The sequence below is a fragment of the Ambystoma mexicanum genome, chromosome 4q, assembly GCF_040938575.1.
Source record: "Ambystoma mexicanum isolate Mex_15411 chromosome 4q, UKY_AmexF1_1, whole genome shotgun sequence".
NCBI classification, from domain to species: domain Eukaryota; kingdom Metazoa; phylum Chordata; class Amphibia; order Caudata; family Ambystomatidae; genus Ambystoma; species Ambystoma mexicanum.
The window spans coordinates 1131599900-1131622150 of NC_090928.1; the positions used below are offsets into that span (position 1 = coordinate 1131599900).

Sequence of the window (22251 nt, forward strand, 5' to 3'; positions counted from 1 at the left end):
CACTGTGCATCCTAGTTGCAGGGTGAAGAAGAAAATTGCACGCATAAGCCACAAGATAATCTGTTGACTTTGAACTTTGGACTGAGGCACACTTAAGCCTTGATGAGAAAAGAATATGCCAAATTTTGACAGAGGACATTTACATTGGAAGCAAACACAGTATCCCGACTCGTTCCACACCGGAACACTATTCGGAATCACTTATGGTGTCCCACAGTAGAGACATCACAAAGGACCTAGTCACCTATTTTGACTTAGTACTGAGGTCATACCCGTCACTGGTAGGGAGGCTCACCGTTGTCACAGACTTTTTACAAGATCCTGAAAACGAAAAGACAATAAGACAACTCCTCACTGTCATTGCCAAACAACTATCCTACTCCCGGAGTACAGTGAGAAAGAATTCAATGTTCCAACACAGGCGGAAATAAATGAGCTTATCAACGTGCTGTTCTTTCGTATAATCGAAGACTGACCAACTCTTATTGGAAGAACGACAGACAAATTTGCATTTCCTCGAGACCCAGCAAACACTGAACATTTAAGCCATCTTTTAAATAAGATCGTCATTTTAGTCGCACTCCACGAGACCGGACAGTGCAGATAAAACATACAATCCTGAACCCAGCAAGACAGGACAAATGTCCCTGTCACCAGAAGACAGCAGATTGGCACACAATGTCCTCTTTCGCCTAGTCAGTGACTTTCCAGAGCTATTGGGGAGACTTATCGATGTTGACGTCCTCACATTCATCAGAGATACAGCTAATGTCGCACAGATGTGATGCTCCTGCAAGGACTCATACTCCAAGTGGCACTTTCCAACCATCAGAGAGATTATCTGAGGAGATTTTAAGAAAGCCTTCCGCCGAGGGACAGATCAAGGGAGCAGAGTCAAGAACTTCATTTGTTATATTTGTTGTCATTTTTTCCCTATTTCTTCATATTGATCAGTGTCCAATATGTCCTCAGGACTGAAGAAGATTCGAGGAGTGGACTGGGAGTTTACTTACTATGAATATGCACAGTAAAGGAACTCACTGAAACGTTATTTTATTTGATTTTTCTTCCCATAGCCTAACAAAGGAACTGCATCCTGAAATAAGACACAATTTGTCATTCACAAGAAGGGGGACACTTCTGAAGCACCTGATACTCTTAAACACAGAACTTGAAAGACGATATTGGGTGAGGGAAAAATAACAGACTATTATTGAATGATTAAGATGGGGGTCCAGAGCATCAACCTGGTCTTCCCACAAGAATAGAGGCGCCCTCGCTTCTCTGGAAGGAAATGCTGTCACCTAACGTATAGAACCATAATGTACTTATGCATCTTATTTATCATTATTTTACTGTCATTAACCCTTTAAGTGCCATGGGTATTTGTCCCCAGTGCCAGAGCCTTTTTTTGGTGATTTCGGTATGTGGCCATTCAATGGCTTGTAACTTTTTTGTTACATGAGATATGTCGGCCAAATTTGGCTCCTTTTTTTCCCACATGTAGGCGGTCGTAACGCCACCCAGGAATCCTAGGTTGCTGTAGGGGGGTGAGAGAAAATAAGCAAAAAGGGCAAAAATGTTGGGTTTTTTCAAAACATGACAATAAAATGATGTACAAAGAAGCCTGTGGTTTTTTCCTTGTAAGAGCTAGGAACAAATTGTTTGCTGTGCTGAGTTCCCCAATTTCCTGGCTTTCAAGAACAGTTTGAGTGGAAACGGAAAACAAATTATGTTGATGTGGTTATCAACCGTTTTGTGATAGGTAGGCGATTTTGGCCATTTTGGACATGCATGGACAGAATGGGAGAAAATGGTAGGAAAGCCGAATTGGAGGACGTAAAGGCATATATTTCTGAAAAGTAGACAAAATCCAAAGTTTAGGAAGGGGTGATTTGCGTAGGTCAGGCAAACACTAGGTAGGGGAAAATGCCATAGATTGCGGGAAAAGCGGGAAAATGACCGAAAAAAAGGTATGTGTTGAACATGGTTGGCTTGGTACGGCAATGGCTTCTGTGAATTTTGAGAAAAGCAATGCTCCGCTACATTCCCCCGACTCTTGCAGTTAGGAAAGCACACATTTTTTGTAGTGTTTTACAAAACAAGCAATACCACAAGCCAAACACTGAGCCATGGTACACAGGAGTTTTACGCTCACGGCCTGAACAGACGCACTTAGCATGTGTAAATCGGGAAAACCAATGTGGTGAGGAACGGCAAGCATACATTTTTTGAAAGAGCACAGGCAGACCTTTTCAAGGGTAGGTGACTTGTGCAGGTTACAAAAGTGTATGGTGCCTAAAGCAGCGACTAAATGTAGGGCACATTTGGGAAAGGAAAGGGTTGTATGACAAAGGGCACCAGAAATGGGTCAAAACGTTATGAAAACCACACAAACAACACATGACCTACCGTCCCGCGTTCCCACAAGTGTCCTGATGAAAACAGTACCTCACATGTGTGGGTGCACCTACCTGGCCGCCAAGGGGAAAGCCTAAAAACAAGTAACCCCAAGTCTGTTTTCAGACCGGAATTTCAGACACTCTGCCGACCAGCACAACCTACAGATATGGGCCTCGGGTGTTCAAGCCACCAAGGAAAACATGTAACCCCATGCATTTCTGAAAAGAGAACACCTGTGGGAATCTGCAGAGGTTATGATTTGCCCAAATCGCCCCAGAATATATTACCCTGACACCCCTGCAAAGTCTGAAATGTGGGGGAAAAAACGCATTTTCCGCACATTTTGCTCGGCTCACCCATCGAAACACGCCCCCAACACCACATGGCCTACCGTCCCGCGTTCCCACAGGTGTCCCGATGAAAACAGTACCTCACATGTGTGGGTGCACCTACCGGGGGCGCAAAAGGAAAAGGGTAACCCACTGGGAACCCCAAGCCTATCGCCCAAGCCTATCGCCACTGCCCATTTTGTTCATGTGGGCAACCTACAGATTTGGGCCTAGGGTGTCGAAGCCAGCAAGGAAAACAGGGAACCCCATGCATTTCCCAAAAGAGGACACCCGTGGGAATCCACAGAGGTCTGCCTTGCGCAAATTGCCCCAGTGTTTATTAGCCACAATCCCTGACAAAGTGTGATATTTGGTGGGGAAAAAACACAATGTTCACTTTGTCTGGGGTTCTGGGTAATAAATTCTGGCCCGCTTCGCTCAAGTCAGACTTCTGCGCATTCCCACGGGTGTCCTCTTTTGGGAAATGCATGGGGTTCCCTGTTTTCCTTGCTGGCTTCGACACCCTAGGCCCAAATCTGTAGGTTGCCCACATGAACAAAATGGGCAGTGGCGAAAGGCTTGGGGTTACCAGCGGGTTACCCTTTTCCTTTTGCCCCCCCCGGTAGGTGCACCCACACATGTGATGTACCTTTTTCGTCGGAACACCTGTGGGAATGCGAGAAGGTATGATATCTGTTATTGGCGACGTGTTTCGGTGAGTGGACACAGGGAAATGTCTCTGAAATTGGCCGGAAATGCAGACAATTCTCAGACATTTCGCTCTGGCCACCCACCGAAACACACCGCCAACAACACGTGGCCTATCTTCCCGCGTCCCCACACGTGTCCCGATGAGAACGGTACCTCACATGTGTGGGTGCACCTACCGGGGGCGCAAAAGGAAAAGGGTAGCCCACTGGTAACCCCAAGCCTTTCGCCACTGCCCATTTTGTTCATGTGGGCAACCTACAGATTTGGGCCTAGGGTGTCGAAGCCAGCAAGGACAACAGGGAACCCCACGCATTTTCCAAAAGGGGACACCCGTGGGAACCCACACATGGCCAAATTGGAGGGACGGCCCATCTCATGTAGCCCTCCCCAGGGGCAGATAATGGGGGGTGGCTGTCCTGCACTCCTCCCTGGGCTCAGACGTCCGTTCCTAGGAGCAGATATCTGGTCCCAGGGAGGGCTGCATGACATGGCATCCACTCCATTGCAGCTGGGGGGGGAGGGGGAAGGGTCAACTTCCCAGACCCTTTGGGGTGCCCCACAGCCCCCCCTAAAAAGCATTCCACCATTTTCCATTTTTTTCTTTGTTTACGAAACTTGCCTTGGTGCAGAGGGACACATTGGTGTGCCAATCTGGCCCTGGGGTGCCCAAACCTTACTGCCCCACCCACTGGGGGGCCTGTCCCAGCATTTCTGGGGGCCCGCTCCCCCCTCACCCCAAATGGGTGGCAGGGGCATCTCATGCAGGCTTCCCTGGGCCTCCTAAAGACGGCTGCGTGAGGTACACCCCCACTCCATTTGGGGTGGGGGGGAGAGGGCCCCCAAAAATGGTGGGACAGGGCCCCCAAAAATGGTGGGACAGGCCCCCCAATGCATGGGGCAGTAGAGTTTGGGCTCCCTAGAGGCATATTGGCACACTAGTGTGCCCATCTGCGCCAAGCGAAGTTCGGTAAACAAGAAAATAATACAAAATCGTAGGCTAGCAAACTACATGAAAACCTTAAGAATCAAGAGAAGCGTGCATGAAGATGACAATGAACTAAATGATTACTTAGACAGCACAGCACAGCACATTTGGGAAACATTTGGTACCAGCACATGAAGGAGGTTGGGAGACAACATTTTGGAGGAGAATGCTTTGTTTGTGCACTCCTGCTGTACAGCATGGGGAAGTCTAAGATCTTCGTAGCTGTAGAAATTGATGTCCCGACTGCGCACTGTCTCTCACACGTAGCAATGTGCAAGACCAGAGGCCAGTTCATAGGAAGTGACGCCTCATCGATATGGGCAACTGAAACAGCTTATCCCGATGAAGATGATTATGTACAGGACATTAAGACGAGCTCATACTAGAAATCATGTGATCAGGTACGAGAAACCTGAAGTTAAAGGAGCAGGAATAAGATGGGAAGTAAACCTGAGACTGAATGTCCAAGGGAAAACTCCAGAAGAGGCAAAAGCTTGGAAAAACAGAGGCCAAATGCAGATTTGGGGAACAGTACTTTCACCAAACGGATGGGAGCAAGGAGTAGTGATATGCCGAGCATGGATGGTCCTTGGAACCTGCAAGGAAGCAATCGAGAACTCACAAAGACTGTGCAAACCAGTATAGCCAAAACTTGCAAAACTGCTGACATGGGTCAAAGAAAGAGGAGGACCCTTGCAGATAGTGCCACTAGAAAGCCAAACAGTTTGCTTCAGGAATAAATGCACAAGGAAGATGGGAAAGAATCAGAACTGTGGACAAATCTTTGACGCTCCAGGAATGGTACATGGAACCGCAGTAATTATGGATCATTATTGGGCATGGGGACCCAAGGCATACATCAGACTGCCAAAAAACTGGGGAGGCATATGCACAATAGTGAATGTCCACGTTCCAGCACTGGTGATCCCAAAAAGCGACCTGAACATTGACAGTTTCCTGAAAGCAGATGCTCACCTGAGAAAGAAGATATCTGTGGAACTGATAACTCGAATGAAGAGAGAAAATTACTTCTGTGCCAAATCAGAAGAAGCATTTCATGCAATCCCATATGAACACAGGCTGTTCAGTCTCACCTCATCAGTGTGCACAATGATTTGTATGCCAAGAATCCAAGTTGGAGTAAACACTAAATGGTTGCAGATAACCAGATGGGAATTGCTACAGACGATCAACACGACCATAAAAGGATTCAATGCAATTAAGGGAGAGTTAACAGCAATCCGACTGATGACTCTCCAGAACAGATATGTCCTTCACATGATCACAGCTATGGATGGAGGAGTTTGTGCAAACATTGGAGAATCATGTTGCACATGTATACCTTCTCACGACAAAGAAAATGGAACTTTAACAGAAGCCATAGGAATGCTGACAAAGCTACACAATCAGATGATCAATGAAACCGACGAAGTTGACGATGACAGCTGGTTTGGATCACTATTCTCGTGGGTCCCACAATGGATGGAAGATGCATTCAAATTTCTGGGAACCCTGCTATTGATGATATTACTAGGATTTTGTTTCATCAAGATAATAATCTCGCAATGCCAGAAAACTGCGAAGAAAGCCATAGAGAAGAAGATCATGATTGATGTCAAGCGAGGATGGAGGCCTAGAGATCTAACTGATGATGAAATAAGAGACTTTGTGAAGTCCAGCGAGCCTGCACCAGAAGGTACAATGTTTCTTTATCCCAGGAAGTGCAGAAATTATGAGGGAAAATGGATTTACTGCAGCCGGAATGGACAATGCCCATTAATGACATGGAATAAAGACACACATGTAAGGACTGCAGGAAGCTTAAAAGGAGTAATAAAAATATGGACTCCAAAGAGACACTTCTTCAAACCATCATGTACAAACCCAGAAGATGAAAAAGGAATGAACCCAGCCGATTGACTGAAGATGAAAACAGAGGAACCAAGTAAGCTGAATCCAGAGGAGGAAGCGGAAGTGGTCGATGAATCGCCCAGAAGGGGGAGTGTAGAGGAGGTTCCAGATAAAGCCTGCACCCCCATGGCCCATTTCCAAGTACTAGGAACATTCACACCAAAATACGTGACATATGATAAGCAAATAAACCAGCAGAGAGCTGCAGTAGGGCTCTGCCCAGTACCTATCAGGAGAAAGGCACCTGTTGAAATACCGATAACTAGATAACCATGGACAGTAAGGTATCCATTGAGAAAACACTACCAGCAAATAAGACGAAATGAAGATAGCCTAAACACTGTCCCGGAAGAAATCCAAAAGGCATTAATGGAAGACGAATGGTGACGTCACGAGGTCCCGGACTAACATGCAGAACCAGACGAAACGCCATGAATAAGGATATTGTGAACCTAGAAGGAGACATGATGTTGAAATATAAAGGGACCTACACCGTAAAGCAGGATGAAGTCGTTCAACCAGCTAACGCCTGTACATATGCTTGAAACTGCAAGAAAGCTAAGAAAACAGTGTGGCTTGCTATGCTTAGTAGAAGATAGACTGCGGCAAGCGCCAACTATACATATCTACCTCAACGAAGCACATTATATAAGTGCAAGTCCACTTTACACAAAAGCAGAATCAACTCGGGTTACTAGAGGCCAAACAGGACAGGATTCGTATTCCAGCTAAAACAAGAGATGACTGAATCGAAACTCAGCAGAGGCAACATGCGTCAGGAAAGAGCCAAGGTCAGACCACTAGAAGGAGCGAACAGTAGCTTCGCGGAATTGAAACTTAAGACAGAATAGCCTATCTCAGGAAGGCCGAGATAAGGAGGCGTATGCAGGTGGCAAGCCGAATAAGAACTAAATGCACAAATTGAGGGAAACTTGGCAGATGAACGGTGTGAGTAGCACGTGGCAATCCGAGCAAGAAGAGGCACAGGTCTACACCTATGCCTGGCATTCGCCCAGACAGAGATATCATAACTTTTCCTGACAAGAAGATACAGTTTCAAGGCCAACCACAGCCAACTAATTGACACATAGCCACTAAAGTTATGATTGATTGAAGGAAAGCCGGGTGAATCGTGGTGCATCCTGCACCTGGCTGACCATTCTGCATGCTGCTAAGTAAAGTGGAGATTTATGCATGGGGTTGAAGCCAACCCAATCACAATGGACCAAATATTTTAGGGCCCGATAGATAGCAGAACCAATGGAACGTCGTACTCTTAATGACGTCTACAATAGGAATGTTAGAAGGAATGGCTTAGATGCCAACCTGATAGTGTTTATCCAATCCTCTCACTCCATTACTATATACAGCTATAGTACCAATATTAAAGTTACCTTTTCCTAACCAATAGAATTGCATGTTAACTTTTAAGTGTTACACGTCAATTATGACGAGTTTTGAGTATAAATGGTACTGTTTGAATGAAGTTAGTTAGAGTTGAAGAAAGACGGACTATCGCATCACTGTCGATTTCCATGACTCCCCGTTTTTTGTACTTTCATTAAACGGACTCCCTTTGCCAAACCATGGAGTTGTCCTTATTGATTGGTGTTGGGAGTAGAAAACCTGCACCCCCATCCATCTCAAAGGTGCTGCTATCTTGTCTTAAAGTACTATGGAGCAAACCCCGACTCTATGACCAGCCAGGGGTCTCCCCAGTGCAGAGGAATTGGATGTAACAGTAGGAGGGACGACAGTGCGAGCACCCCTATAGTCCAATGAAGACTCGCCAATAAACTTATTAGGGAGGGACCTCCTTAGCAAGTTGAACATGACCATATCTTTTACAGAACGAGGAATAGTATGCTCAACACCAGGAATATGTGCCATGCGCGTCATGCTAACGATACACACACAGGCCACAGCACAACAAGTGTGTGGAGTACCAATTGATCCAGATATGTTCATACAGGGACTAAAAGGGTTGGCGCTCGTTGTGCCCGAACTCACCCGCCACGAGTGGCGAGTGCCATCCAAATTTGTGTTCCATCCCGTAGCACCCCCAGAAATAGTAGCAGGATCAGTAATGTTTATAGACTTAAATGGAGTGCAGGTATCAACTCATTACAGTGATGGCATGGATGAGCATGGATGTGAGTAGCGAACACCGTTATGTATAAATGCCGATATAGCATTACGAGATGTTTCTGATGAAGACTTCTTTACAGATGCAGACATCGACGGGCAAATAATTATGGAAAAGGCAATCCCCTGTGAGATAATGATCCAACACAGACAGGTACCTATCCCCCTCATGGCCATAATCAGCGCACCGCCAGGCTACTTTAGCAAAGACATGCCCTAGTGTCACCAATATTGTAGACCACAGGCCCCCATGATTTAGGGCTGCTGCGAGAAGTGACCCCTGTAAAAATAAAACTCAGACCCGGAGCATTACTCCCCCGGGTGAAACAATACCACCTGTCAAGGGAAGCAGAGGAGGGAATAAAAGAAAATACACGCACTACTACAACAGGGAATCATTGTACCATGAAATTCTTCTTGTAATACTTGTATTTACCCAATTAAAAAGGCAAAGAGAGGGGCGTGGAGGATGATACAGGACCTACGCCCTCTCAATGACGTAATACAGTAGGAATTCCCACTTGTCCCAAATCCTGCGTCAATTTTGTGCAGCATTCCAAAAACAGCAACGCACTTCACAGTGGTGGATTTGAAAAATGTCAAGTATAGATACCCACAATTGTTTTTCTTTAAGTTTTTGTGTGTGCCAAGTAGGCCTTAGGTGCTGCTCAAATGTGGTACCTAACAGTGCAATGATGATGGTGACGATGGGCCGTGCAAAAGGAGTGATACAAATAACACACGAGGCGCACGCACAAACGGGGGATGACTCAGAGCCAAAATACAGAATGACCGCTATATACAAAACTGGGTATATTGTAGACACATTGTATCACACAACAATCAAGGAGCCCCGTGAATTGCAATGGTATGATGAGGTTTGGGTGGACCTGGAAGGGTACGGGGTTGCATCTACATGACCTGCACCCCTGATGAGTATGCCCGGGCAGGGGAAAGCCTGAGGGCAGTGTGCAGGGCCTGGATGCCACGAAAGGGAACACCTGCATGGGATGAAGCAATAGCGCAACAGAATAAGCGCAAAAGGTTATGAGAAATACAATATGGGGGGAATGTATGGGAGGAAAGGTCGTTTAGGCCTCCCTCCCCTCCATTCCATTCCCATCCCCGCACGCACACTATGCTCGTTCCACGGCCGGCCAAAAGCCTCTGGCCAAAGGTGCGGGACAGCCTTGGGATGACACATACAGGTGCAACATCTACAAGAGGGCTGATTACGGACTCCATTTTGTACGAACACCGACTCCATTTTGTATCAGCTCTAGCACGACTCACAGAAAAACCAGCCTGCAGGACCGCACCTCTCCCTGGGTCCGAGCACAGTTAACCAACTACTCCCCTCTCCACCTCCCCTCTGGTGTCTCTGCGACTGTCCTGTTCTCACAGAAAGCTGGGCGCGAAAGGCTACAAACAAAACACTGCATCTCTCGCCTCCCTCCTTACATCACTGCCCTGTAAATGACCGGGCCAAGGCCTGGTCTTGGAAAGAACCCATCCATCTCCACAAACCTGCTCTGCACTCGCAGACCCCACTTGGAGGACATACTACTCAGACAACCTCTAACCTCACCTCTTATTTGATGTAACAGATGCCTGCCCCATGACTGTGTGCCTCCCAGATTCACCCCTGGTACTAATCCCACGTGTGACCATATATGCTATCCTATACTGACGTATGATAAAGCTGCTTTCACAAGATCTAAAAGCATGTTTTACGAATGTGTTAGCCAACTGATTATAGAAGATAGGATATTTGGGCACACATACCCTTGTCTCACAATGCAGATCAACTATCTCCACATAATTTATATGCATGCAAGATGTTAGAAGAATTGTGTGTTGTGATGTAATATGTGTGGCCCACGAGGCAGATGTAACCAGAACAATTTAGTTGTAGACTGAGCAGTATTAGACTTCTGTAATTATATATATTAATGTACAGTCCTAGTCTTAACCAAACCCCCCCCCACCCCACGTATCCTGTACAGAAGAGACCATGCGAGACCTGTTCAAACCCCATTCTGTGTACCTTTAACTCCATTATCTGAATTAGGCCACACTATGGTAACTGCAGGGCCTTCCCTCCCCTCAGCAGCGCATGGCAAGCACACGGCCCCCACCTTTTTCCCTCCTCATTACTGTGCTGCCAAAGGCCCATTTCTCAAGGATGTCTCAGTGCAACAAATGTATCCTTTCATCCTTCCACTGGGTCCGCACTGAGTGCTCACCCCTATGCCCCCTAACAGAGATGACCCCCACCACACCTCTCACCTGACCAGTGACAAACGTATAAAATACAACATGTGAAATATATGGTCTTCACCCCAACTGTCGAAATACAACTGATTGTCATTTATTGTATACTTTGAAGTAGTGTTTAGATTAGAACGTTAGCATCAATCACCTCATCCAGAACCACATGACCTTCACCTCGCACCGACCAGCCCAGCTGATGCACTTGATGTCCGCCTTCCCGCCAATCAGCCACCCAATCTCATGGGAGCGGCCCATAAGGAGATGTATTGGACCTGCAGCTCCACCAATCGAAACAGAACTTTTTCATCACTAATGACGCTGTAACCCTTTTTAATGCAATTGCAATGTAATGTTTGGCAGAGTGCTCTCTGAGTATGCAGAGTCCTCTGCGTGCCCCATTTGATTTAGATAAACTATATCTCTTATATTCACCCTCACTTGGTCTCATTCCCTCCTGGGGTGTGTCCATTATTGACTCTCAATGGGGAGTTTGTATTGTATTTTGGGGACTGCTCACTTTCACTATATACCTCCTCGACCGAGTCCCTTCCTCGCCTCTTCCATATGGTTCACTCTTAATGTGGGCAGTTCCTGTGCCCACACCAGTTCTAGTATTCGGAGCAGTGATAATCCCTGTTCTTTGAGACGGTTTGTTGACGAAGAATATTTCTGGATGAACTGCTCCCAGATTTCTCCTTCCTCATCTGGGAAGGCACGTATTGCTGCCTGTTGCTTGAGCCGGATATAGAAGGAATCCAGGGATTCCGTAGGACCAGGACTTGCCTGTCGGGAGTTGAAATCCCTCATATTCTATGTTCACCACCAGGGTGAAATAGTTTGTCAGCAAATCACCTGTGAATTTACAGTACAGGGGTAAAACTGGAGCATGGATTTCTTCTGATCATCCTCCTCTACCCCAGCAGTGGTGAAGAGCCTTTCCAACTGTTCTTTCCATAGTTGCCCATTGAGGTCCTAGGATAGCCTGACCTATCAAACTCTGGGATGGGGCAGCTGTGAAATTGTTGCGACATCCCCATATTTTCTCTTGGTGTTCTGGGTTCCGACAGCCTGTTGGCCCCGTCGCACGGCAATAGAAACGTGGAAGATGAAGCCAAGTAGTCTTCCTTCTCCATGTCAACTCCCTCTATGGTTTAGTTACATAAATGGCAAGCAACCCTTCGCTTTTAGGTATGAGTTGCCATCACTGTTTGACTGTATGGATGGGTTTCTGTGATGAAGATCAAAGCATAAGCACCCAGCTACAAATGGGCCGCAGGAACTACACAGTTATAACTTCACAGGTGTGATGGCAATGACATGGTAAAATGATCTGAAGAGCCTGTCTAAGACCAGAAGATATGTAGGCATCACTGGAAGGTAGAAACATATGGCAGTCAGTACTGGGTGTGACAGTACTGTGACCACATTGCGCAGTAGATCGTTATCAACGTGCATGGGGCGAGCAGTGCTGCAGCTGCGGCCAAAAACGTCTCCTGGCTGCAGGGCGTGTGTGTGCCGTTTCGGTCATGATACAAAGGCTGCCACCTTTGTCGTCAGTGTTAGGGGCTCAGGGGCTCATGGCTAGCAACAAACAAACCCCACCAGCAGCCAATGGTGGTATAGCAAGGAACACCTATTGTAACTAGTACCGCCCCGGAAGTGCAGTTCGCTTTTATTCTCTTACCGCTTCATGTCCGCCGGCATCTAATACGCTGTGCATCATTACATTACAACACCACTGTTCCTTTCTCCATGAAAAAAACAGTGAGCTCAAGAGGCTGAGCATATATATAGGAATGGATGGGGTGAAATATGTGCAGAGGACTTTTTGGTAGGTGGGGGGGTAGGTATAAAAGTACAGATAACTCCCTAATGAAAAATGCCATAAGTCTTGGTCACACACAAGACGGCAGTTTCTTCTCAGTGCAGAGTACCATGTACCATTTTATTGTCCCTTTAACATTATGAGCCATTTTAAATTGTGCCATGAAACAGGCGTTATATTAACCATCAACCATGCAAAAGTCACTAAAAGCCTAAATGCTTTTTGTGGACATTGTCACTTTTCTTGGAATATCCACTGAACATGGTCTGTTCTTAATAAAGTATATACCATGATGTCTGCCCCTCCAATTATAGTGAAAAGTATTTTATATGTTGACCGATGGAGAGGAGCTCGTTTACCCCAAGTCGCTCACCTACACAAAACAATGAGTACAGTTCTGGAAGCAGAACTAGCATTTTAGAAGATCAGTAGCGCAGCACAATGTACTGCCTAGGTCATGCTGCAATAAGGCTAACTAAAGTATCAAATTAATCAATAAGTACTTCTTACCCTAAAAGCAGGATTTGCTCCATGTTCTAATAGACTTTTCACAGCATTTATGCACAAATTATTTGCTGCAATGTGAAGAGCGGTTCCAAAGTCAAAGTCACTGCTGGTGGCATCCACATCTGAAATAAACAACAAACACCTATATTAGTGTAAAATGGCAGTCATAAACAAACACAAATACATGTTTTCTTTTATTTACAGGAGTGCTCCTAAAGCCACCATGGGGTTGTGTGACTTAGATATGCAATATTCAGAGGTTATTGTATGCATCTCGGTTTGTCAGATGAGTATACTAAACACCCACTGAATTAACCATCCTCCAAGAAACATATTACAAACACACTGAATGACATTCAATGCTAAAATATATTTTTCCATGAAAAACATGGTATATTAATTTGCCAAAGTATATGAAAAACAGTAACACGCTTTGTGGCTTTAGCCAAGAGTTTCTTTTTAAACTGAATAATATTTTGGGGAAGGAGACATGGACGTCCAACAAGGTGTACATGCGCATTCATTACATTTCCCTTAACACAACTTATACTCCAACTGGTATCCCTACCGCTTGTTGCTACCACTTTGGCTTTCACTCAGCCCACCCAAAGCAGGAGAAACACCACACATTCTTGTCCAATCCTTCAATTATTCCATTCAATTCAATTTGTTATCCGGTCACATTGTACAAAGTCTCATGGCCATCTCCTGGTGGATCAGTGCTACTTCACCAGTTCCCATACACTGTTTCAAAAGTTTCACCCAGATAGGATCTCCATTTCTTTACGAGTCATTGATCTGGTATATTTCTTCCAGTCCTACTCTGATCCTAGTTCTAGTAAACCATTCACTGCCTTGTACATCGCTCTGTTGCCTCTTAGCTAGGCATTTACTATAGAAACCACATTTATATTTATTTATTTAGGATTTATATAGCGCAGAACCACTGACCCTAAGGCTTAAGGGCGCTGACAAATACACAGAACAAATAAAATGGCTAAAAGCCACAAGAAATAAAAACAGGTGCAGGAGATCTAGCGTTCGGACCGAAATAGTGTTAGTTAAACAAATAGGTCTTCAATCCTTTTCTGAAAACTCTGTTGGAATTTTCAGTTCTCAATTTCAGGGGAAGGTTATTCCAGGCGATGGGAGCCGCAGAATAGAATTCCCCCACCTTAGTCTGAGATAATCTGCAGATTGGGACAGTTACCTGGAGGGGACTATTTCATCTGAGACTGTAGTTACTCATTTTAGGCCTTAGTTGAGATAGATCAGGCTAGATTTTTTCATACAGTTAAGAGATAGACAGGAGCCGAAAGAGAATTTGTTCATTAATAGGGAGCCAGTGAAGCTCCATTCTCGCCTTGGAGATATGATATGATCTGATCACCTTCTTGTCCATAACAACCCTGACAGTGTTATTCTGCACCACCTGCAGTCTGTTCAATTCGCAATTTGGAAGGCCAATCAGGAGAATACTGCAGTAGTCTATCCTAGCAGTTATCAGTGCTCTAGCTAGCGTTTCTCTGCTAGTTGGTGAGAGAAAGGGACGGGTATGAGATAGCAGTTTAATATAGTATGTTGATGAGGCCAACAGACTGCTGATCTGCGCCTTCATGTTGTGATTGCAATCAAGATAAATCCCCAATGTCTTGACTTTTTTCTTAAACTTTATGGCACAATCATCAATCACAAATTGGGAATATTGGTCTTCTAGTTTGCGGATTTTAGGATCAGTGCCCACAAGCATAAGTGGCATCTTGCTTGCATTAAGGGCGAGTCCATTGGCGCACATCCAACTTTAGATGAGAAGATAAATTCTATTGATTTTGGTTTCATCATCAGAGACGACACCCGTGATGGGGATAATACACTGGGTGTCATCAGCGTAGTTAGTAAACTCTATGTTGTTACTATCCAGAAAGCATAGGAAGGGCACCGTAAAGATGTTGTAAAAAAAGAAATCTGAGAAATTCACGCTCCCTGAGGGACTCCTTGAGTCAGCTCCATGGCGTTAGCATCTGGCATGTTGCTTCTCACTCTCCATTGGTGATCTTTCAAGAAGGAGGCAACCCAGTCAGCTCCTCCTCCAGCATGGTGTGGTCTACCAGGTCGAAGGCGGCAGAAAGCTCCAAAAACATCAGCATGCTGGTGTCGCCTTAATCCATATGGCTTTAAAATCCAAAAGAGCAGACTCAGTACCGAGCTTTTCCCGAAAGCCAGGTTGTCTCTTGTTCAAGAGGTCAACATTTCTCAGATGGGTCAGTAGTTGAATGTATGCAACTCTGTCAAGAATTTAAAGCAAAAATGAAGAATTAGAGATGGGGCGGTAGTTCAATGGATTATCAGGGGAAAGGTCTGTTTTTTTTAATAGTGGAGTCACCCAAGAGTGTTATATGCATGTAGGCACAGCACAGTCCCTAAAGGAGGCATTAACAAACTTGCAAAGGGAAGGGATGAGTGAGGAAGCGCAGCCTTTAACCGTTAGGGCAGGACAGACGTCACCCTTACAGTTCGATGGTTTGAGCTTTTGAATGATCACTGTGAAGTCAGCCTCCGTAATGGCCTTGAAAGAGAAGAGTTCTTCTTTCCAGCATTTAGAGGGTGTGACAGTATCCTTATGGCCCTTAAGCAATAATGTGGCTCTAGCTTCTGCGATGCCTCTCTTGATTCCATTGAGCTTAGCGTCTATGTCCTCCTGTACTTGATTGCACCATTTGGTATCTCTCGTAATGGAGTGCTGCATAGTATTCTTTGTTGTTTCTAATTCTTTAAACACTTTAAAAAGCTCCTTGGGTTTAGACTGTGCTTTGGCAATCCGGTCATCAATGTGATCTCTTTTAGCAGCGATAACCGCTTTTTTATAAACCCTAAAATGTCTGTTATAGATGTCTTTATCAGCTTCTGATAAAGATTTTTTCCATATATAAAGTGCCTTAGTTTTAGTACTTTTGAGTTCTTGCAAGACACAAGTGAACCATGAATTAGGTTCCCTATGTATTATTTTTTTGTTTGAAGTGGGAGCTAGGGTATTGACTGCCTCTCGAAGAGTATCTTGGTAGGCATCAGTAATATTTTCAACCAAGGAGTCATCTTTAATCAGACTGTTCAGGGTAGTGATCCAAGGACCAAGAGCCACAGGTGTGAGTTTTTTAAGATTTCTGCTGCACGTAGTACTAGTTGCAGGTTTCCTGTTGTGGATGACCATGTCCGATAACATCCCAAAATGAATAAAGAAGTGATCCGACCAAGGACAGGGACTCACGTTTAAGCTAGCTTGGGTGGTATTAAGACAGCTCAGCCAGTCAAGGGAGTGTCCCTTCACATGGGTTGGCACGTCAATAAATTGAGAAAAACCTAAATTTGACAGAGCTCTGTCTAATTGTTTGGCTTGTGGATCAGCATTATCCCCTAACCAATAATTAAAATTGCTCAATAATAGGGCGTTAGATAGTGGTTTTAAGAAGGTTAATAGTACATTAGATAACTGATTACTGAAATCCTTCATGGATTCTCATGGCCAATAGATAAGAATAATGTTAAGTGTGTTTTCTGCATGCATACTAATTTTAGTATATCACATATATCAGCTTTCCACACGTTAAGAGATTCTTTAAAGATAAGGGCCACTCCACCCCCAATCCCTTCCCCCCCTCCCCCATATCTTGAAAATAAAATTTGTATCCTTTAGGTATAGCCAGGGTTAGGGTGGGGCCAGAGGCAGGGTGGCTCCAGGTCTCTGTAATAGCACACATATCTATATTATTTGAGCATATGTTAGAGGCGATTTCTATCGCATGTTTTAGCAGAGAGCGGGTGTCAAGGAGTAGACATTTCAGGGTACTTTGACATTTTGCATCACTTTCGGCTTGGGTTAGGGTTAGGACTTGTTGAGTGGGGATTTTACCCTGCGCTGTGTAATTTTGAGCAGTTAGGCTAGGTATAGCACTTACTACTGTCAAAGAGCCGTTAGAATTAACGGTAGTAGCAGCATCGATGGTTGCATGTATCAAAGCAACTACCTGTTTCAAATAGGTGTCAGTTGGGAACAGTAGACAGGTTCGTGATTGGTTTACTTGTGCGGGTGGTTTAGCAACAGACAGCTGATTAAAAAGATCAGTAGACATTCGTTTCGAGTCATTTCTCTCCTCATCAATGAGGGCCAACACGTCCATAATACCCATGACCCTTACCTTGGTGCCAGGAATACCGGCACATACATAAACAGACTTTTAGGGCTTCATTAATTGAGTTTCTACTGAAATCTCAGGTTCGCCTTTTCAGTTTATCTATCTCTGGCCATGAAGTTCATTTGCAATTTGTCTGTGATGTCCCTGCAAGTCTATGAATTGTCCATCATGTCAAACAAAGATCCAAAGGTATCCATAAACACTGTTACTGCAGGGATTTTTAGAAGACCATTCTGTCCAACCCCATAGTTTGACATCATGTTTGCATCACACTGGAGATGCCATTAACCAGTGAATCCTCTGTGACTAAGTCCTATGCTTAATGATGTAATATGGAAATGGAGTGATCCTGGGAGAGGAACGCCAAGAAATAACAACAGGGTCAATTAGGCTTAAAGAGCCGGGAATGCTACTGCCTTCCCAAACTGTAGAAACATACTGGTACACAAAAGACAGTTTTCTGGGGAAACATAAATATGCTTGAAAGTGAAGGCGAAAATAAGTGATTGTGGTGATTTAAAGAGTATTCTAAACGCAAGACACAAGATGGTGAGCTGTTCTGAACCTCAGGAAGGACACACTATCCCTGTTGGGGGTGTGCCTGTCCCTAGACAGCGGAGGGTGCAACGCCTATCTAAGAGGGATAGGAGGAGAGACTGTCCCTAGCTCTCTGCATGTGGTTTTCTATGCACCACGTTCAATTTCTGTAAACAGCCTAACAAACGGAGGGGGGGGGGGCAACCAACAGTGTTGTGGGTGAGTATGAGAGGGGGATCAAATCTCGTAGTCCTAAACCAAACTACTTTGGTTGGCATGAGTGGGCTAGATACTCTTTGCATGTTGGTGGTTGCCAGTCACTGGGAATGTAAAACGGTGCGAGTTTAGATTTTTCAAATTATTCTTAAAAACACACAAGCCCCACTTAATATGGGGTTTGCTGAAGATAGAACCTGTGCTGTGTGGGTTCTTTTCAGTTGTGGCAGTACCCCCTGTTGGTCTTGCGGATATCGTCTGGTGTTGTGGTGGGGCCACAACAGGTCTGGTCGACCGGTTTCGATGGTTCACTGGTGGTTTTAGACCATCTTCTTCAGGACGCAAAAAACTTCATGTATTAATCAATAATGTCTTCCTGCTGGCCTCTCAATGGGGCAGCAAAAGCAGGCTGCTTGGAATCCTGGAGAGGAGACACAAAGAACATTGCAAGAGGGGCATAAGTATTCCTCAAATTGCAATGTTGCAGAGTGGTGCATTCAGAACCTGCTCAAGATCAAGTTACATGGCTAATAATTGCTATTTAGAACTTAGTATGCTCGCTCTCTGTTCTGGTGCATTGCCACTTTTTATTGAGGCTAAGAAGGTAGACAACGAGGATTACTATACGACCTGAACAAGCATCCACCATCTTTCCTCTCTCCTTCGGTGCCATTCCCAAGTGTTCCCCTTCTGGGGTGGGGTCTACAAGGAATGAGAATGGGTCTGTCCAAAGCCAAAACTGGCATGTGGTCCTCTTCGATAAAGGCTCTGCTTCAGGCATCTAAAGGGTCCCCCAACAGGCAGGCCAGCCATGCCTTTGCCCAGACTGGGATGACAAGGATGCTCTTGCCACGAAGGCGGATATCCAATGTTTACTGTTCTCTCTTCAACAAGACATGAAGGCTTCTATGCAAGAGATCTGGAAATCTAATTCGGATTTGGGTGCCACTTCTCAGGCCAATGGCCAGCACATATCAAACTTGGAGTCCTCCTTCTATGACCACTCTGATAATCAAGCCAAGCTGGTGCAGCGATTTCTGGTTTTGGAGATCAGATTCCACTCCATGGAGGATAAGCTGGGGGACACGGAAAAACGATCCAAAAATAAATGTCAGAATTTGGGGAATCCCTACAAAGGTGGCCACCTCAGAGCTTGAGGACTATGCCAGGGCTCCGTTTGAGGCGATCTTGGGCGACTCTGAGGGGGTTGATCTAACTCTGGACCGAACCCACAGAGTCTTCGACAACTTCCAGCAGTGGAAAGGGTTGGTTCCAGAAGTTCTGACCAGACTTCACTGCCATTCAGCTGTTTCAAGACATGGCCCCATCAACCATTCTCAAGAGTCAACAATTGAAGCACAAGATGAGTTAGCTGCAAACTAAAGAGATCCCCTACAGGTGGGGGTTCCCATTCAAAATCATCTCCTCCATCGATAGTGTGAGGCATCAGTTTTCCACATTGCTGGAAGCGGCTGTGTCCACTTTGAAAATCCCCCCTTCAGAGATTCAACTCCCAAAGACGTCAGAGGATACGGACCAGCTCCAGGACTGTTCTCCAGTACAATCCAGACGAAGCAGACGCAGGTGGCTATGGGGCCCGGCGGAGGACCACTGTGAAAGAAGCACCGACTCTGCAGAACCCACTTGAGACACTACACTCTTGTCTATTGGCAGCATGTTGGTTCCCTTGTGGCCTAGCTCTCCCTCTCCTCCAGTTGGGGGTATAGTATAGTTCTGCTGGGTTTAGTTCATATAGTTTGGCAGGTTTATAGTTCAACGAAGACTATGTTTGTCACGGTTGCTTCCCTCTACAGGTGTTGCACCTGATGGTCCTTCTTTTAGGGACTTTGATAGCTTGTTTTCATTTTTTATTGGTTGTTTATTTATGGGGTCTTATTTTGTTTTGACAATCACGAGGCAGCTCATGCACGCTATTCTCTTCTCGCTGGATCCGGTGGAGGCTTGTGGGGCATGGACGGGGTTCCCGGGGTCTCCATGTGGGTTTCAGCGGGACGCTCCCATACCAGCCCGTTTTGGTTCATCCTCCATGAGCCACGGCTGGGTTTCTAATCTCTCTTGTTTCACAAGTATATAGAGCGTCATTTGAATGGTGCTTACATTCATCTCCCTGAACGTCCAGTGCCTCAATTCCCTGATGAAAAGTAGTAGTATATTGGACTACGCTGACTCAACTGTAGTTGCAAGAGATGCACCTTCTTAGACGAGACTGGCAGAGATCAAGGTCGGTTCGGTACCCTCACCAATGTTTCACCTTGTTGCCAGACAAGGAAGCAGGGGCTGCAATTCTGGTGGCAAGGACAGTTTCCTTTTCTAAACTGGGTATACTCGGAGACCCTAGAAGGTGTTATATTGGACTTGTCATGCTGGGAGGACCAACATGCTCTTTTTAGTATATGGCCCGAACCATCGTTGGGACCAGCTTTATGTTGATCCTAAGGTGATTAACCCTAAGGTCCTAACCCCAAGGTGGTTCATTTTGAGAGGGGTATGGGGGGGGGAGTTTGTTATAGCTGGGGACTGGAATGTCACCCTAGACTAGGATATCGATAGATCCTGGGCCTGCTCATCGGTGGGATTGAGCTGCTCCCCATCTTTAGTTGAAACTATGACGGATCTACAGTTATTAGATGCTTGGCGACACCTCTACCCCACCGAAAGATTATTCTTTTTTCGCGCATGTATATCGCTCGTACTTTAGATTGGACTATTTTTTTTAATTTCGCACAAACTCCTCAGTCAGATTTTGGAGTCCACGCTCCAAGTGGCTTCGGTCTCCGATCATTCCCCGGTTTGGTTGCAACTTTCGGGGGAACCCCAACAACCTCAAAGGCTGAATCAGTGGCGGACAAATGATTGCCTTTTGCAAGACCCGGTTTTCCATGCGGCTATTTCGTCCCAGGTCTCCCAATATTTCGAGGAGAATTGTACTCTTAGGACGGCTTTTGAAACAATACGGGGGCATTTAAACCTACTATCGGAGGTGAACTTATTTTGCAGGGATCACAGAGGAAGAAAGCTTTGGTAGCCCATCAGGTTGATATCAAAGGGAGGATTCGGGTTCTGGAGGCTCAATATATATATAGTTCTAGAGTAGTGCATAGACAGCTTCAGCCTGCCAGGGCCAAGCTGAAGGCGCTTGAGGCTTCTAAGATTTCTTATCCGTTGTTCCAGACTAGACACCATTATTTCAGTATTTGCAAGTCCTTCCGTCTTTTGGCTTATATACTGAAGTCCTGCCAGACTCGAATACTATCCAGTCCCTCACAGAGGATGCTGGAGAGGTGCATAAATCTGAGGAAGCCAAGCTTCATAGTCCCTCTCGGATCTATGGTAGCCCGTTTCCGGCAGAGAGCCTGGGCACAGATCTTCAGCGCTCCTTTCTACGAGAGGCCACTCTACCCGGGGTCTCGGATTTGGACAGTGAGAGACCTGAAGCCCCAATATCCTCTGATGAGGTCTTACCGGTTGTTAAAGGTCTGGCAACGAATAAAGCATTAAGGTCAGATGGGTTTTCAGGGGCCTTCTATAAGCACTTCGCTGCCTTACTAATTCCACATCTAGTCACTCTATTCAATGGTTTTCTGGAAGGAAGCGCAGTTATGCCATTCATGGGTGAATCCACATTATCGCCAATACTGAAACCGGGGAAGGATGCATCTATGTACACCTCTTACAGACACACAGCAGTGCTCAACTACAATGCCAGGATCTATTCTAAGGCGCTGGCAGACAGGCTGATCTTTGTCCTACCGTCCTTGATCTGCATTGAACAAACCGGCTTTATTCCGGGTCGACAGACCCGTGATAATATCCGTACAGCGGTGGTCGCTATTGATTGGCCACAACTGCAACACCTCTCTAGCGGTGTTGTCAGTTGATGCTGAGAAGGCCTTTGAAAGAGTTATCTGGTTATACGGCAGGGAGGCGTTACACGGCTTTTGGTTTGGACCACATTTTGTGAAATTTTTTTTTTGCGAATTATGTACACCCTACAACTCTGATCAAATTGAATGAGTCCCTTTCTGACCTGGTACCCCTGTCCAGAGGCACCTGTCAAGGTTGCCCCTTGTTGCCTCTTGTTTTTGCTCTAATTAAGGAACGTTTGGCTCTGCAGATTAGGTCCAATGCTCTTATAGAGAGGGTGCAGATAGGCTCGACTCACCATAAGCTAGCCCTCTACGCAGATGACCTGCTGTT

At 45.5% G+C, this 22251-nt stretch overlaps 1 protein-coding gene across 6 annotated transcripts in view; it reads right to left on the reverse strand.

Annotated features, from left to right (window-relative positions):
- The window catches only part of CLIP4 (CAP-Gly domain containing linker protein family member 4), a 609451-nt gene that overhangs the window by 472756 nt on the left and 114444 nt on the right, over positions 1–22251 (reverse strand). For all 6 annotated transcript variants that reach the window (XM_069608715.1, XM_069608714.1, XM_069608711.1 and 3 more), the window contains exon 6: positions 13094–13212. In XM_069608715.1, coding sequence (XP_069464816.1) covers positions 13094–13212 — 119 coding nt within the window. The remainder of the gene's footprint in view (positions 1–13093; positions 13213–22251) is intronic.